The sequence below is a fragment of the Oryza sativa genome, chromosome 12, assembly GCF_034140825.1.
Source record: "Oryza sativa Japonica Group chromosome 12, ASM3414082v1".
Lineage (NCBI taxonomy): Eukaryota > Viridiplantae > Streptophyta > Magnoliopsida > Poales > Poaceae > Oryza > Oryza sativa.
The window spans coordinates 26,113,924-26,132,320 of NC_089046.1; the positions used below are offsets into that span (position 1 = coordinate 26,113,924).

The window sequence follows — 18,397 nt, forward strand, 5'->3', positions numbered from 1 at the left end:
CCGGATAGGTTGCTAAGTGCAGGCCAATCGTTGATGGTTACGAACAGCAGCGCTCGTAGGTTAAACTCCTCCTGTTTGTCCTCGTCCCACACGGGGACACCTTCCTTCCTCCACAACAGTTTAAGATCTTCGACCAGTGGTCTTAGGTACACGTCGATGTCGTTACCAGGTTGCTTGGGGCCTTGAATAATAATCGGCATCATTATGTACTTCCTCTTCATGCATAGCCAGGGGGGGAGGTTGTAGATACACATCGTAATGGGCCAAGTGCTATGGCCGCTGCTCATCTCTCCAAAAGGATTCATGCCATCCGTACTCAAACCAAACCGTATGTTTCGTGCGTCCTTTCCAAATTCTTTAAATTTTCTGTCGATGTTTCGCCACTGCGAACCATCGGCGGGGTGTCTCAGCATCCCGTCCTGTTGACGCTCTTCAGCGTGCCATCGCAACATTCTAGCATTCCCCTTGTTCCTGAAAAAACGCCTTAGCCGTGGTATTATAGGGAAATACCACATCACCTTAGCAGGAATTCTCTTCTTTGTCAGCTGCCCGTCAACTTCTCCTGGATCGTCCCGTCTAATCTTGTATCGTAGTGCTTTGCAAACAGGGCATGCTTCTAGGTTCTCATACTCCTCACCGCGATATAGGATACAATCGTTCGGACATGCGTGAATCTTATGAACTTCCAGTCCTAACGGGCAGACTATCTTCTTAGCCTCGTACGTTGTCTCGGGCAATTTGTTTCCCCCCGGAAGAATGTTCTTGACGAGTTTCAATAAATCGCCAAATGCCTTGTCACTAACCCCATTTTTTGCCTTCCATTGCAACAACTCCAGAGTGGTATCCAACTTTTTGTGCCCCTGCTCGCAACCTGGGTACAACGAAGTTCTGTGGTCCTCCAACATCTTGTCCAATTTATGGGCCTCCTTTTCACTTTCGCAGTCCTCCCTGGCGTCCTGCAACATCTGACCAAGATCATCCGCAACGTCGTTACCATCAGCAGCTATTTCCTCCTCGCCCGTTTGATTTCCTTCAAATCCAACATACTGAGCAAAGTCCGGAATATTGTCGTCTTCCACTTCATCTTCTTCCATTTCAACACCTTGCTCTCCGTGGGATGTCCAACAATTATAGCTTGGTATGAACCCCGACTCAAACAAGTGGAAATGAATAGTCCTGGATGCAGAATACTCCTTCTGATTCTTACACTTATTGCATGGACAACAAATAAAACCCCTTTGCCTGTTAGCTTCGGCCACTCTCAAAAAATAGTGCACGCCGTCAATAAACTCTTTGGACCGCCGGTCAGCGTACATCCATTGCCGATCCATCTACATGAGTCAAAAAAACCGTACACAAATAATTATTCTTACAATAATGACAGTCATACAATAATTATAAGATATCTTTATTCATACAAAAATCATAAAATATTACACCAAATAATTCTTAAAAACTATTTGTAAAGTTTTAAACTAATTTTAATGTGTTTTACTTCTTTTAATTTTCATTTTAGTTTGTTTTCTATTATTTAAGATTAACTTTCACTAGAGTTTTCCTTCTCAACTATTTTATAAAACCTTGTTTAGCAAATGAACTAAATTTCTATATATTCTTTCTTCCCCACACACATTTTCTCTCTCATCAACTTACAACTAAATTTTGGAGACAAAAAAAGTGTACAAAACATAGGTGCAAATGTAGTATGACAAAAAAAAACATTGGAGGATGAAGTTGCAAACCTTTTAGGCACCTCCGATTTGTATGTAATCACCAAAATAAATTCAATAGAAATTTTGGCATGACCTCCCCTCTTTTTTGAAGAAATTTTGAAGCTTGCTCGGGCAGCTGGAGGAGGAAGAAGACATATATATATAGGGGTGGGACTTTAGTCCCGGTTGGTAGCACCAACCGGGGCTAAAGATCACCGGGATCTTTAGTCCCGGTTGGTAATACCAACCGGGACTAAAGTTACGATCTTAAGTCCCGGTTGGTGTTACCAACCGGGACTAAAGATCCCGGGGGGGCCTGACAGGCCCTGACAGCATTCGAACCGGGACTAAAGTTACGATCTTTAGTCCCGGTTGGTAACACAAACCGGGACTAAAGATCAAATATGCCCGTTACCCTTTTGAACCGAGACTAAAGATCATCTTTAGCCCCGGTTTTTATTGCATCCAGGACTATTGTGGAAATCGGCCGACCGACGAAAGATGGTTTCTCCACCAGTGACATAGACACACCTTAATTAGTTTCATCTTTGAGGCAACATATATGTTTATACATATACAGACAAAAGACATTATACTAAATCCTGGATGTGTGTTATAGTAAGTGTTTCAGTGTGTGTACACACACACACAGAGAAAGTAAGTGAAACATTAGAAAGAAGAAAAAGAACACTATACAACGATTGTACATACTTATAAAGATAGTCCTAAAATACCGATTGAAGATTTTGTATAGAGTATTAGTTAGTCAACCTATGAACAACTTTACACGGCTTAGAGCAAGTTTAACAGTATACCCCACTACTAGCTCCAATTCATCTATAGCCGATCTAATAACTAATTCATACAATAGTTGCTTACTATACTATTAATATATGGTCCCACATATCATACACACATTGCGTCTTAGAGACCGTGCTACAGCTGACTATAGATCTGTAGTCCGCTGTTTTTCTCTCTCATCTTTTATCTTATTAAAATATATTTATAGCTGACTAATAGTTTGTTATTGTACCTGCTCTTTATAGGACCCAAAACGAAGATTCTAGAGGTAATATAGTTTATTAGTAGTAGTAGACTCGATTTTTTGGTTATTAACTCCATGTAGAGACAAGAGCAGAGACAAACCGAGATGCATCAAAAGAAAGAAAAGAAATAGTGAACTGTATACGACTACCAGTAGTAGTAGCAGCTCGGCGAGTTGCAGGGACGACTATTGTCTTTGGCTGGTCGTCGCCGTCGTCCAACACCGGCGCCGCCGCCGCCGCCGGCAGCCGAACGACGGCGCCGCCGTCAGCGTATCTCTTCCTGCACATCCTGCTTCGGCTGGCTGTTCCTAGCTTACACTTGGAGACTTTGGAGTTGGGATCAAGTTGAGGAGAGCAGAGATAGCTAGCAGCTGTTCTTCCTACTCAAGCTAGTAAAGCTCCTGCTTGCTTGCTAACACAGGATATCAGAAGGAGCGAGGAGCCTTTGCTTTGCTGATTGGGGACCTTGCATTGGGAGGGCAGGCAGAGCGACCGCCCTGCTGCATATAATGCACCCAAGTTTAGCAGCTTGCTAATTCGTTCCAAACCAATCGTTAATTCGCTGAGAAACTGATTAAGAAGTAGTATTAATTATTACAGAGTTAAAAAGATAGAACTATTTTATATTTTAGAAAAATAAGTTTATATAAAATGGGTTTAAATTATATTAAAAAAAACTATTAATCACTGATGATTTAGCGAATGATTCAGTGCATTTTTGAAAATTTGTTTTCTTCATTGCACCAACGTTGTTGGGGCCGTACTCCAACTTGATGGCATTAATGATATTGAAGTCATCACCCTAGCCTCCTTGCAAAAGCTAAGTTACTTATGTGAAGAGGATTGTCACCAATGACATAGACGTCGAGGACTTATTTGTAAAAGAATCAAACATGACCTATTTGTAAATTTTTTTATCACAAATATATCATTTTTTGATTTTTTTTTTTTACAAATAGGTCCTCGCTACAAATAACATTGGTACCGACCCTTTTATATAAGTGACTTAGCTTCTACGAGGAGACTAGGGGGAGTGTCAATGCCATTGACACGTTCCGTCATGATGAACAATGGTATTAATGACATAGGTGCCGCGAAAAGGATCATTCATGGAAGAAGCTTTTTTAAGATCTATTTGTAATATAAGTTTTTTTTAAGATCTACTTTAATTTTATTCCTATAAACCAAATATAATTATGACTACATGTAATATTAATGATTACTTTAAATAAACCTCTAACAAAGTTGCTCCACTACTATATTGTTTAAAATGAAATTTATTGTTTTGTCCGTGTATCACAATATTATGTTACAATAGGCACTAGTAAGACATATATGTGTGTTACAATATTTTTGACAAAAAATCTGCGCTCGGCCGATAGTGCCGGAACTGTGTTGGCGCGAACTAAGTCGACGAATACAATAACCTGGGAGATTTGCTTAGCTCCAGTGCAGGTCCAAAGGTTGATGGGATGCAGGTGTGCCACTCAGTTTGATCCTGCAACTGACAAGATAATAGCATATTAATGAGGCAATCAGCTAACAAGCCGATGGAGTAATTCCAGCTGATGCCGATACTAGCTGATGCCGATTGGATTTGAGCAATCGGCTATATGTCTAATGCAAAGTCTCATACTTGAGTAGATAAATAATATAAAGACAATCGGCTGATAATAATATAACAATATAATCCAGTAGAAACAAATCGGCTAATTATGATATGATAGATAAGCATTTATCCGATAGTTTGAAAGCATACATCGGCTGGAGGTCCGATGTCATAAAATCCACAAGATTAGATGAACAGTAAAACCTTTGTTGCGATCGGCTAAAACCAACTTGTATACAACCCTTGTAAGCCGATGCAACATCCAGATAACTCATCGGCTGAAACCCCGATGAACTTTATTGGCAATCAAGAAGCAAGCTAGAGATTATGGTTCTAAGTACGACTTAGTAGATCAAACTTAACTGATGCAACACTAAGTATGAAAAGAAACGTAATATCTCGATAATCAAGCTTTTGACTGATTTTCAGGGTGGTAGATACCTTAGCTAATCTAATCTGGTAAAGCGATTTCGCCGATACCGGTATAAACCCTAAAGCGAATCTCAGTAGATACAAGTAAATCGAACTACCAAGCTAGCTTAACTAAGATATATGATAGATAGGTGTTTACATTGACAAGATCAGAGCGTCGAAGCCCTAGCCCCACGAATGCAAACAATCATAACAAATCTTACTCCTCGTTGGAGCATGAACTTGTTGAAAAGGTAGAAAAGTAAAACGGTGGCGATGTGCCGAAGTTGTATTTATACTAATCTTTGCTGGACAAGAAAGAAACTTTCCTAAAAATAAAAGGAAAACATAAAATCCTTATTGGATACTGAACACACTTTCCTAAAGAAAAAAAGAAAACTAACAAACTATTCCTAATTAATAGATAAATTGTCATGCTGTATCCTCCTTGAGCTCGGTCTCTTCTGGATAAACTTCGTTTAGTAGATTAATTTCCTTAACCGGATATAACAAGAATTAGACTATTGGTGATTTGATAATTCCCATCGACCGATTACAGGACTCTGAAGCCAATAATGATTCTGGGCCGATGATAACTTCGGGGCTTACCAATTTTCACTGTTAACAAATATATAATCCTATTGTAACGATTGTCTGTAGTTACAACGAACCGCAACCATTGCGTACGTTGCTATATCGTTCTCCTGTAACGCATGTCCAAATGTGTCACAGAATGTTGGTTCTGACACAGTGACTGTAGCAGGGGATCAACAGGACTTTTTACTTTTTGATTCATTTTGAAAATTTATTTTATAAATAGGAGACTTGCTAGTCCGAACTCTGAGCTCGGATTAACGTAGTAGCGCGTCTTTAAACAATATGCAAAAGGCATATTATTACAATCAGTAATTTTAGTAAAGCATGGTATTTTAACAAACACATGTTCTGTACAGTAACATATGTGGTGGTGGGCCAAAATCCAATAATTCGGTTCACCACCGTATTAGCGATCGGCCCATGTGGGTGCGGGGGACGTGGCCTGACGAGGAGGGGGCGTGTGGCGTCGGGCCAAAATAGGTTGGTGGCGTCCTGGGCCTGGGCTATGGATGCGTGCAGTTCGGCTCAGTGGCGCCACCAGCCTGGATAAGCCGAAAGGGTGGGGGGAGAGAGGGGTTACGGTTAGGTAAACCCTAACCACCCTGCGGTTATTGCACAGTCGTCGCCACCGTCACATCCACTGCCTTTCCACCACCGCTGCCGCCGTCGTTCCTCCTTCCTTCCTCCGTCGGCAGTTGGCAGGATAGATCTACGCCGATGACTCCCACTCCTCATTGGAGTCGGAGGCCAACTGGGTGCGCACGACATTCGTGAACCGTGGGGAACGACATGGAAGGTGGCAATGAGGCCAGGGTGTCGTGCGGCGACGACTCTGCCATGACGGTGACATGAAGAACAGCAGCTCCCTTGTGCGCATGGCTAGGGGTTCTGACCCCGCCAAAACTTGGCAGCATGAGAGTGGGCGAGCAACCTCTCCTTGTCTCCATGAGATCCAACGGAGGTGGTTGCGATGTTGGTGACGGCGTTGTGGCGCCTCCAGGAGCCGGTGGAGACACCATCTGCACAGACTGCAAGCAAGGGACACTTCCTGGCAACACCAGCGCTGTCCATCCATGGATGGTACATTATTGTACATCTTGGACTTGGACACGGCGGGGTGCCACAACTTCTGGCGAGGGGGGACCAGTAGAGTGGGAGCCAGCAGAGCGGTGGCCAATCCAACATTGGGGACGTACCACACGAATGGCGGGGTTGGTGGTGGTGGCCACCTATCCGAATCCTCGCTCCGTCACGGTAGCCCCAACACAGCCTGACCGATCAGCGAAGAAGGTGGTGGAGACGGCGAGCGCGATGCCAACGAGGGAGGGCGGGAACGGCATCCAAGATCATAGCGAAGGTAGGCATTGTACCCTTGCAATTGATTTCCTTCTTTTTCCTCTTCTCTTTCGCGAGCAGTGCTGATTATGTGTTGATATTAAAGCGAGAGCGAGAGAGAGAGAATGAGCGAGAGGATTAGATTATCAATTATCATCGGTACAATAAATACATGGAATTGGTTAAGGCCTTGTCGGTTGAAATGGAGCGTCGTGGAGAGGGCAAAGGAGGCGTGCCCAACCTTTTGCTGCCAATCCCATCAATTTCATAACATGATCTTTATATGGTGGACGATCATCTATATGATCACTCCATGGACCTGCGCTACTTCGCTCTCAAACTTTAACGTGTGAAAGATGATCGATTTGCTTTCGATAATGATAAGCAAAACGAGGTGAGTAGTTAGCACATTACTAATTCAGCGTTAATTATTTAAAACTTAAAAGTAAGTTAATATGATTTTTTTAAAGCAACTTTTTATAGACATTAATTTTTAAAAACACACAAATTTAGTAGTTCGAGACAAATTTAGTAGTTCGAGATATATGCATGTGCGTGGAAAACTAAAAGTTTTTCGTCTCTTTATCGTCCTTCTGTTTATCGCAGCAGGCATGGTGGAATTCACTGTTTTAATCGTCATAGTTCAGAACTGGTGCATTATATGACACTATAATGCCAAGAACACATTATTAAGCAGATGACATATATTAACCTTTCAGAGTCAAAATTAAGCAGAGGATTCAAATTAAGGGTTCATTAAAACAAATGATTGGAAAAAAATCGATGAATAGTAAGAAAATGATTTTTACTAAAATGCCGGTGCAAAACAGAGTATTAAAGAACACATGAAAAAAATAGGAATAGTCGTTTGAGTCGGTCACATAAAAAATGCATGAACTGGATCAGTGAGATAGATTCAAATAATTTTCTTTAGAAGGTTAGAGTTCTTGTTGACTTTCCTGTAAAATCTAAATAGAACTATTGTCCATTCTGTAGAAATTTTAAAAGAAAGGATGGAGTTTAATTCTTTGTTTCATATACCTTCGTATAGATTTCTCCTGTATGTACCTTCCTACTACCAACGATTAAATTGACGATCATATGTAAATATCCATGAAAACCGGAACTAAATATTTTTGAAATTTAACAAAGAACAATTATAGGCATAAACTATATTACCACCAAATCTCAAGTTGGAACTCAACTTCTTTGGAAGAAAAAAAATTAGGCTAGTAATGTCCCCTTACAATTTGCGTGAAACCGAATGAACTTCAGATTTGTTCTTTTGCATAAACTTAAAAAAACTTTCAAGCCTGATTTTCATAAGTTCTAACTTATCTAATTGTTTTCACCTGATATTTTGTCACAATATATAATTACAATCCTCTAAATTACCTATATTTTTGCTAGGAGACTAAGGGGCCTAACTATATGAATGGTTTAATTAAGGAAATCAATCAATAATACAATTAGGAAAGAGGGACACGAATCCGACGTTGAGTGCGATGGATTGGCTATCTCTGTTGGTGTCACAGTCGACCTATATGCAAGAATCTTCACAACAATCAGGGAGGGGATCAGTAGCAAAAAGCTAGGGTGATTCCTCCGTGGATATGTCGTCGTACAGTGATATTACTTGCTATATGTTTATGTTGTTCTAGGTTGTACCCGTTTGCATCAACAACATGCGCCACTTGTGCAAGTTGGCCACTTGTGCAACCTGTCTTATGGCTCATTTTCATGGCACATTATGGCTGCCCTGAGAGTTTTAGCGACATACATGTTTGTGCTTTCTAAGTGGGATATTTACATTGTCCTTGTCCATATGTATTAGCTGTATTATGATTCCGCTCTTTTTTCTAGAGTTTGTGATTTTGTTTTAATTACTTTTTTTCGAAAGAAGCTTCAGTTTTCCCTATATTGATTGAATGGCTGTTGAGTAAGCCCAGATTTGGTGGGTTAAATAAATGGAAAATAAAGCAATCTATACTACTTGTAAAAAGGAGTAGTGGTGTGCTAGGATCTCGCAACTTTTCTTTTTTTTTCAAAAAAAAAAGATTTGTGAAGTTAGAGGGCAAACATGTCAACAACTCGCACCAATTCTATTTTTTTTGTAATGAAAATAGATTAAGGCCCTGTTTCTTTGAGGGTCTAAAAAAGAAGTCCCTCCACTTTAAGTCCCTTTAAGTCTGTAGAGTCCCAAACAGAAGGGACTAAAAAAGGACTAAAGTGCTTTAGTCCATAAGTCCTAAGGGAGGAGCTTATTGGGACTAAAGTAGCTCTTTTCCACCTGCTGCCCTTATGCATGGGCATGGTGCATTTCTCTTTACATGGTTTTAAGGGTAACATGGTCATTGTGCAGCGCATTTAATGAACTTTAGTTCCTTTTAGTCCCTATAACCAAACAGCCATAGACTAAAGTGATTAGTCTTAGAACTGAAATAAGTCCCTATGACTTATGGATCCAAACACCACCTAATATGGGACGGAAGGGTAGCAGTGTAGGCGGCGCCTCCGGCTCCGGTGGCAGCGCACGAGCGAGGGTGCTAATGAGCAAGGCTCACGTGGTGATGCCCAAGCATGTAGTTCATCAGATCATGTAATGTTAAGGTCAAGGCCACCGGTAGCGACGACGGCAAGCGACGAGCATCATGATGTTGGCACCAATTCAAATCACGCTGCTTCACCTTCAGCATATTATGTGTAACCCATAGCAATATATCTAGAGACGCGCCGTTGCGGGGGAGGCGCAAGTCATAGAACGAACAAGCGAGAGGGATCCTATGAATGTTAACACACGTCGGTTCATTGTCTTAGGTGGTGTTTGGATTTACGGACTAAATTTTAGTCCCTGCCACATCGGATGTTTGAACACTAATTTAGAGTATTAAACATAGACTACTTATAAACTAATTGTATAAATGAGAGCTAATTCGCGAGGCAAATTTTTTAATCCTAATTAATCCATAATTAGCACATGTTTACTGTAGCATCACATAGGCTAATCATGGATTAATTAGGCTCAATAGATTCGTCTCGTGAATTAGTCGAGAGTTATAAAATGGGTTTTATATCATTAGTCCACAGTTAATACTTCTAATTAGTGTCCCAAACAGTGCCTTAGACTCCGCCGCAGGCTAGCTATAGCTACAATAATGTTCCCTATCAATTTAGGGATTAAAGAAAAGAGAGTACGGTAGTTTTGAAATTTTATCCTGATTCGGAAAATGTTTCGGCACCCAAATCAGACACAACGTACACATCGTACACTGTACGCGATGGAGCCCGTCCCGTGGCTGGATATATATATATATATAAGCTAACGTGTGTTTGCTTTGCATTATTGCCCTCACACACTGTGGGCCACTCACAGCGCATAACCGTCAGTGATCAATCGATCACAACTACTACTAGACAACTTCATGCCGACAGGAATAGTACTGTACTCCTTCCATCTATTTTTTATAGTCATATTTCTAAATCTGAAAAATTTATTTTTTGATAGTCATATCTCAATCCAACAACCTATCATCTTCATGATTTTCTCGGATTTAATGCATGACTCTCCATTCTTCCATAAATAATTGGCTACATGGGCATTGAGAAATGTAAATATTAATGAATCGCTTGTTTACGAGGATTGACTAGTAGCATGTTTAAATGGATGATAAGTAGAATTACTTATCCTTCGTCTGTGTGCCAAAACGAAACATGACTATCAAAAGTAGATGGAGGGAGTATTAACTTTTCAGCTATATATATAAATCCATATTATACGGACTCAGCTACCGCTTTGCCTGGTTAATCTATTTTTCCTCATCTTTAAAAAAGACCTTTCTTAGGACACTATCATATGGCCCTCAAGCACAGGAGGAAAGAAGGCCACAAGAGAAAGCGATCCACTTTGTTTTTTTCTTTTTCAAGCGGGACCCACATTATATCATATATTCACCACCAGTCTCACGCACTTATATTGTGGAATCCATCAAAAACTAATACCATCTGCAGCTGAGCCACTAATACGGAGTAGTTCGGTAATACTCTCCATCTAATTTTGATAGTCATATTTTCAAATCTAAAAAAATTATTTTTAATAGGCATATTTCAATCCAACAACCTATCATCTTAATGACTTTCTCGGATTTAATGCGTGACTCTCCATTCTTCCACACATGATTGGCTACATGAGCATTAAAAAATGTAAATATTAATGAATCGTTTGTTTACGAGGTATGACTAGTAACATTTTTAAATGAATGATAAGTAGAATTACTTATACTTAATCTGTGTGCCAAGATGAAATATGGCTATCAAAAGTAAATGGAGGGAGTACTATACATTAAGGATACCCTTATGGCTATTAAATTAATGGTGAGGGCAAAATACTAATGTTTCTCTCATCTATGCAAAAGTAGTATTATTATGGAGTAAGAGGTAAAATGTAGGGCGGCATATATAATAACAAGATAAAATATCTTGATTTATGGACCAAGAATAGATAAGACGAACTAAAAGAACACTGTTTTAGATAAAGACAGAGAGTATCCCAAAACAAATTTAATTTTAGCCTCAATTACCTATCTAAAATAAATAAGTTTATTACTTTCGATTTCTTATACTCCCTCCGTCCCAAAAAAAAAAAGACAAACCCTGATTTCTGTGCCCAACTTTGACTGTCCGTCTTATTTAAAAAAATTATGAAAAAATTAAAAAGACAAGTCATGCATAAAATATTAATCATGTTTATGCATCTAACAACAATCAAAATACGAATTATAAAAAATTTCATATAAGACGAACAGTCAAGTTGGACACGGAAACATAGGGTTTACCTTTTTTTGACGGAGGGAGTACACCCTTGGTCCGCAAAACGAGGAGACCCCTTATTAACCCTTATTTATCTGTAAACAAGGATTATTTTGTTTTCTACCACCATGCTTTGAAAACCGAATGTAGAAGATGAAGTTGTTCTAGGATGGACTGAGTAGAAACAACAACATAAGATTTTACCTCATTTTCCGTTAACACGCTTTTCAAACTATGTAACACCAAGCTTTGTGTGAAAATTTTCTATATGTAAGTTGCTTTAAAATATCAAATATATTTTTTTTAAGTTTATAATAATTAAAACTCAACTAATCATGTGTTAATAGCTTCCTCGTTTTTGCGTGTCCACTTTTAATCTTCATCTCTGGAAGATTCAAACGAGACAGTCTTTTCTTGATGGAGGGATCAAATCTTTAAACTACCAAGATGCACTGTATAGTACTTGGGTAGGAAGAGTCGTCTATCCAAAAGCTGGGCAGCCAATACATTACTCCCTTTGTTTTTAATATATGACATTGACTATTTAAAATATGTTATATAATTTGTTTTATTAAAAAAATAAATTTATATAGTTATTATTTATTTTATTATGATTTAATTTATTGTCAAAGGTTTACTTAACTTTTTTATATTTTGTACACAAAATTTAAATAAGATAAATAGTGAAACATTTGTAAAAAATCAACGGTGTCATATAGTAAAAACGGAGATAGTATATAACTTATCTTGATTCTTTTGTTAAACATTTTAAATTTAATTAAATTTATAAAAGTTATAGCAAACTTCCAGCACAAATAGACATACTAAAAATATATTTAATGTTATATTATATATTAATTAAATTAATTTGGTATTACAGATGTTGTTAAATTTTTTTATATAAACTTGACCAAACAAAAAATTTAACTAAAAAGAATCCAAAAAGGTCCAAGCAACAGTAGCTGCGAAGAAAGAAAAGTACGAACCTACTACTTTGGCAAGATATATAAACGAAAGAGGAAGATGCGCAGAGAAAGCGACTGTACGTACTCCAATAATATGGAAAGGGGAGCTTTCTGGAGGAAAGCGAAAGGTTTTCATCACAGGTCTGGGCCTGTCCTTTTGCTGCTGGGTTTTAAGCTTTGCTATACAGGGTTCTAGGCTGCACAAACACATGGCTGTAAGAAGCTGCTGCTTGTTGCTGGATAGCTGTAGCTACTGTAAGAGCAGGTACAATAGCAGGCTATAAGCCAGCTGTAAACATATTTTAAAAAAATAAAAAAAGAGAGAGAAGAGCAGCGAGCTACAGATTTATAGCCAGCTGTAGCACGGACTCCAAGATGTAATGTGTGTATGACAAGTGGGACCATATATATATATATATATGATATGCGACGGAGAAATTTTACGGTTATTACGAAAGTACATCGAGATACCTAAATTTTATTTGATACCTTAATATACCTAGTGACTAACAGATTAGGGTAACTATTTGATACCTAAGTTTTATATTAAAAATGTAATAATACCTTTTGGTATCTTTTCAAGCATGATAAAATTATATATCCGACGTGACGAGTTGAAATAGGCCTCCAACAATCTTTTTCTCGTGAGCGCGCAAATAGATTGCACGTTAGTACATTAGAAGAAAGCAATTTTTTCGATACACAACGTAAACGGCCAGACGGCCATTGCCTGAGTGAAGAACAAAGAAGGCCTCCAGCAATCAAATTCTTCACAAGACATCCCATACATGAGTTAATAATACTACAAGCATTTATATAATACAAGAAGCAAGGTTCATAATTCATATATTTGGCGCTAGCACCGGTGATAGTCATAGTATGATCGATCCAACCACGAATCATACACTCATAAAGCTAGATACTACTAGCTAGCAACTAGCAGAGGCAGTACACGTACACACTTAATTTAACTTGGAAGCTAATCTGCATACACATGGCACTAATTAACTAACTAATATCTCATACTAAGAGCACCCGCAATGGTAAAGTAGGGTGCTCTCTATAAAACATGTACATCTCAGCAATAGACTAGATTAATAGTAAATCACCTCAATAGTATGTCTACATAGGTATCTATAGCTCTCTCATGCATTGCCTCGTTTTTCTCTATAGACTATCTCTAATCTAGTAGATAGCTTTGCTCTCTCTCTCTTCATTTAATATCTTCCAAGTAGGAAAATATGCTGACATGGATCTCTTGTAGATAGCTTATAGATAACCATTGTGGGTGCCCTTAGGCTGTGTTTGTTTCTAATGATTGGGAGCGCTCCCCAACGGCACGAAAAACGGAGCAGTTTAGTAGAGGGTGATTAATTAACGAAAAATAGATTAATATAATTTTTTAAAACAACTTTCCTTTAGAACTTTTATGTAAAATAGACACCATTTAATAGTTTGAAAAGCGTGCACGCGAAAAACGAGGGATAAGAGTTGGGAACGGCAAGAAACGAACTCAGGCTAACTCACTAAGCATAACTGTTGTATTAGGATAATTGTTAGCAAAGGTTTACAAAGCTTGAAAACTTTTATATAAATGGGAATCTATATTAACCAACAGAGGGACTAATTCAGGTCGTTGAGAGTAAGGTGGTGTTTGAATCTCCTAAAGAGTGTTTCACGCAAAACGAGGTGGTAATAATGTGTGATTAATTAAGTTTTAATTATTACAAACTTGAAAAATAATTAAGTTTTAATTATTACACATGGCACTAATTACCACCTCGTTTAAAACGAGGTGGTAATCTGCATACACATGACACGTACCTTTGCATTGGTCGATCAGAAGCTCCAGAGATCGCCGACGGCGGCGCCGGCGAGCTCCTGGCCGTTGAGGTAGTCCAGCGGCGAAACGCCGCCGCCGAGGAGGAGGAGCTCCTGGATGAACTCCCACCCGTCGCTCACCTCCTGCGCCTGCGCCGCCACGCTGCACAGTAGGCTTGTCAGCTCCACGCCAGCTGCTGCCGCCGCCGGAGTATCCACGGCTTGCGGCGGCGCCGCGGCGGCGCCAAGATCGCCACTGGTGTTGCATTTCTTTGGCCGCTTGGTGGAGCTGCAGGGCTTCGCCGGCGGCGGCGGCGGAGGGAGGTCGTCTTCGCCGGCGGCAGCGGGGAAGTTGGTCTTGGCGTTGAGGCCGTAGAGCCTGCGGGAGACGGCGTCGTAGGCGAGGGCGGCGTCGAGCGCGGTGTCGAAGGTGCCGATCCAGAAGCGGGAGCCCTTGATGACATTGTCCCGGATCTCGGCCGACCATCGCCCATACGTGCGCTGGTGGACGCCCAGGAACCCGTGCTTGCTCCTCCTCTTCTTCGCCGCCGCCGGCTTCGCCTTTGCCCCGCTGTCGCCGCGCTTGCTGGCTTTAGTGCCGGTCTGAGGCACCACCGGATTTGGGAGAGGTGATGTTCTTGCCTGAAGGTTTGTGACAGATTCAACAGCTGATGTAGTACCTGCATTTTCCATGCAAGATTATATTTCGCACAAATTTCAAATCCAAATACAAATACTGAACGAATTTTGGGGGAAAACAAGCGTGGATATGTGTTCATCAATGCAAATAAAATTCATTCAGAAACCAATTGGAGAAATACCATTTTGATCCCATCTCTTTCCAGAATACAACACACACATGCATCGATTGATTGTGTTATGGAGAACACTGAATAATTAATTTCGCAAACAATCTAATATGGATGCATGGTAACTAATGAGACTAATTATCCTCATTTTACTTGAGTTTATCATCTTCTGTTTTTTTTTTTGACAGAGTAATTCATTCATATTGATCAAGGTGACTCTGTACCTATCTGAATAGTAGAAGATCGAATCGATCCTTGATTTCATGGAGAGCAATTCATATCCTCATGCGTCACTTAACTATTTTCTCTGTTTCATATTATAAGACTTTCTAGCATTATCTACATTAATATATATGTTAATAAATCTAGACATCTATATATGAATATGCGCAATGCAAGAAAGTTGATCTTATAATATGAAATTATAATATGAAAGGAAGGAAGTAGCTATTTATTTTATACGGAGTGAAAATTGACAAGGTTTCAGCTTAAGTAAGATCGATGCCAGATTGATCATGCATGTGCACGTGTGCCTCATGCAGGATGAAATTAATCATGAAAATTGTCGGTGATCCATATTATCAGCTGTGTATAATAACCAATAGAACAAACGTCATTTCAGAATTCAAGTTGAATTTGGCATTTTGGCTAGCTAACGATGGGCTGGTGATTAAAGTCGGTAAACTGTGTGAGCTAGCTGCATTAGGAAAACTAACTGCGGTAGCTAGAAGTAAAAGGAAAATTGACTAGCAGTAGTGTGTGTAGCTGAACTCAGATTATATATTATGAGTTGTACTAGTATATTTTATATACTACAATTTTAGTTGTATAGCTAGAATGCCGTTTAGTATTTGTTTTTCTTTTCTTAAGGTAGAGAGAGCGGGTACCATGTCGGTTTGTGTTTTCTTTTTCTTTATATTTTTTAAAGATAATCAAGGAGAGGATAGTTACAATGTCGGTTTGGACTTTGGATGGCTAGCTGTATAAAAGGGTTTGGGATATTGGATATGCATGAGTTTACATATATAGTGTATCCTTTGTAACTCATAGAGCTAGCTCATGAGATCAATAAGAATACAAGTTCTTGATCTATATATATGCATAGTTTCTTGTGAAAATAAAACACCACATTGGGAAGTAATGTTTCATTTAGTTGTGTGTTGGAATGGATCTCAGAATGGAAATGATATTAACTTTGTATTTATAATGGAACTTTCAAGCTGGAACATGATATATATATATATGAAGGTGGAGGTCGTAGTTAGAAATGTCAAAGTATGCCCAACCTGAAATACTTGCTGATTTTTTTCAAAGATAGGGAGGATGGTTACAGTGTCAGTTCTCTATATAAAAGGGTTTGGGATCTTGGATATGCATGCAGTTTACATGGAGCTAAGCTCATGAGGTCAATAAACACACAAGCTCTCGATCTATGTAATTTCTTGTGAAAATAAAAATATCACATCGGGAAGTAGTAACATTATTTCATTTAGTTGCTTGGAATCGATCTCAAAATAGTCAATATTTTAGCTTTGTTTTATAGTGGAACTTTCAAGCTTCAATAAAACAATAAAATATGAAGGTGAAGATCATTATATCGTAGCAAGAAATGTCAAATGTCAAAGTACATATGCCCAACCTGAAGAAGCTATAGTACACCCTACCCAACTTAATCTAATCTGTAGAACTGTAGATCGATTCCAAATCTAATTAAAAAAAGCAAACCCATTCCATTCCCATGCATCAACTAATTAAAGATTGCTAGAAGGAGAGAATATATGCAAGAAGTTGGGCGATTTGGGATCGATGCCGCCACCAAGAAAAAAAATATATATTTGAAGCATCAGAGAAGTGATTAAAACAGCAAGTGAACACACAAGCAAACGATGTATAAAATGGCATGGAGGAGACGAGGATCAGTGCTATACCTCTAGCTCCGACGAGAGGCCGGTGCGGCGGCGAGACGACGGCGATGATCTCCACCTCCACCTCGTCGTCGTCGTCGCCGTCGTCGTCTTCCTCATCCACCATCATGCTGAACCTGAGGAACTCCTCCTCGAACTCACGGCCGTCGTACTCGTCGTCGTCGTCCTCCTCCTCCTCATTGTACTCCACCTCCTTCCCGGGGCGGTGGCCGCGCGGCGGCGCCATCTCCACCGCCACCACCGACGGCGGCGGCGGCGGCAGGTCGGCGGCGACGGTGATGGCGTGGTGATTGTCGGGGCCTCCTCCACACATGGCTGGAATTAATGGATCGATTGGATTCTCCAATGCCGGATGGAGATGTTGCAGCAGCAGCAGCAGCAACAGTAACAGTGGAGGTAGCTAGCTAGCTGAAAAAAGCAAGAGAGCTCACTCTCTCTGTCTGGCCTCTGCCGACTCAAGTGAAGAAGAGACGAGACAATGTCAATAAATAATAATGGACCAAAGCAAGCAAGGCAAAGCTTCACCGTCACAGCTGCAGATTCACAAGAGGGACACGTGATAGAGACACGTACGGTGTGTGTGGAGTAGCAAGTTGTAAGCCTATTTTCTCTGTTCTAAAATCTATCTAAAATATCAAATCACATCATATATATACACGACGACTAAGGGTGTGTTTAGTTCATGTCAAAATTAAAAGTTTGGTTGAAATTACAACGATGTAACGAAAAAGTTGAAAGTTTACGTGTGTAGAAAAGTTTCGATGTGATGGAAAAGTTGGAAGTTTGAAAAAAAATTTTGGAACAAAACTCGGCCTAAGATGCATCAGATCCCATTTAGATAGTGATATTTTGAGACGAAGGTATCATTACCTAATAGTAGCGCTACTATAGTATTCCCTTCGTTAGAAAAAAAGGAAAAACTTAGCCTATGATAAATGTGATCAATCTCTTTTAGTACAATAAATCTAGACAGATAATTGTTCAGATTTGTTATACTAGAAATAGTCACATCATCTAGTTTGAGTTTTTTTTGGACGAAAGAAGTATGTAGAGGAGAGAGGAGAGTCTTGAGATGAAAAGTGTGCTATAGATTTATAGCCATTTACAGTACAGGGCTCTAATATATTATACGTCTGAGAGATAAATCAAATATTAATGGAGTAGTATATATTTATATTAAACTATTATGTAGATAGTCGCTCTAAATATTATGTTAGTTTTTAGAGTTATTTTTAGTTAACTACTTTCTTCGTTTGAAAATAAATTAATTTATAAGGGATATGATAAATTATAATATATACTACTATTAATTAAATTTGCTCTAGTGCAAGCAGCAACGAGCCAACGCAGCAGCAGTAGCA

General features: G+C 39.4%; 1 protein-coding gene across 2 annotated transcripts; it reads right to left on the reverse strand.

Moving 5' to 3' along the window:
* Positions 1-4,064: 4,064 nt before the first annotated feature.
* On the reverse strand, positions 4,065-17,510 carry LOC9270132 (ethylene-responsive transcription factor ERF023). Of its 2 annotated transcripts, XM_066306160.1 has the most exons (3): positions 17,040-17,510; positions 14,306-14,982; positions 4,065-4,262 (listed from the first exon to the last, which is right to left on the reverse strand). In XM_066306160.1, exons 1-2 carry the CDS (start codon positions 17,347-17,349, stop codon positions 14,321-14,323), a joined length of 972 nt encoding a protein of 323 aa, XP_066162257.1. In that variant the 5' UTR covers positions 17,350-17,510; the 3' UTR covers positions 4,065-4,262; positions 14,306-14,320. The 2 variants fall into 2 exon arrangements, with proteins under 2 accessions (XP_066162257.1, XP_015619473.1); XM_015763987.3 differs by lacking the exon at positions 4,065-4,262 and having other exon boundaries at positions 14,172-14,982.
* Positions 17,511-18,397: the final 887 nt, after the last annotated feature.

Bases quoted from the DNA above. Each gene is read 5' to 3' on its own strand.
- LOC9270132 (XM_066306160.1), bottom strand. From the start codon at position 17,349: ATGTGTGGAGGAGGCCCCGACAATCACCACGCCATCACCGTCGCCGCC. The intron at 14,983-17,039 runs GTATAGCACTGA...TGGAAAATGCAG, and splicing joins GCCTCTCGTCGGAGCTAGAG to GTACTACATCAGCTGTTGAA.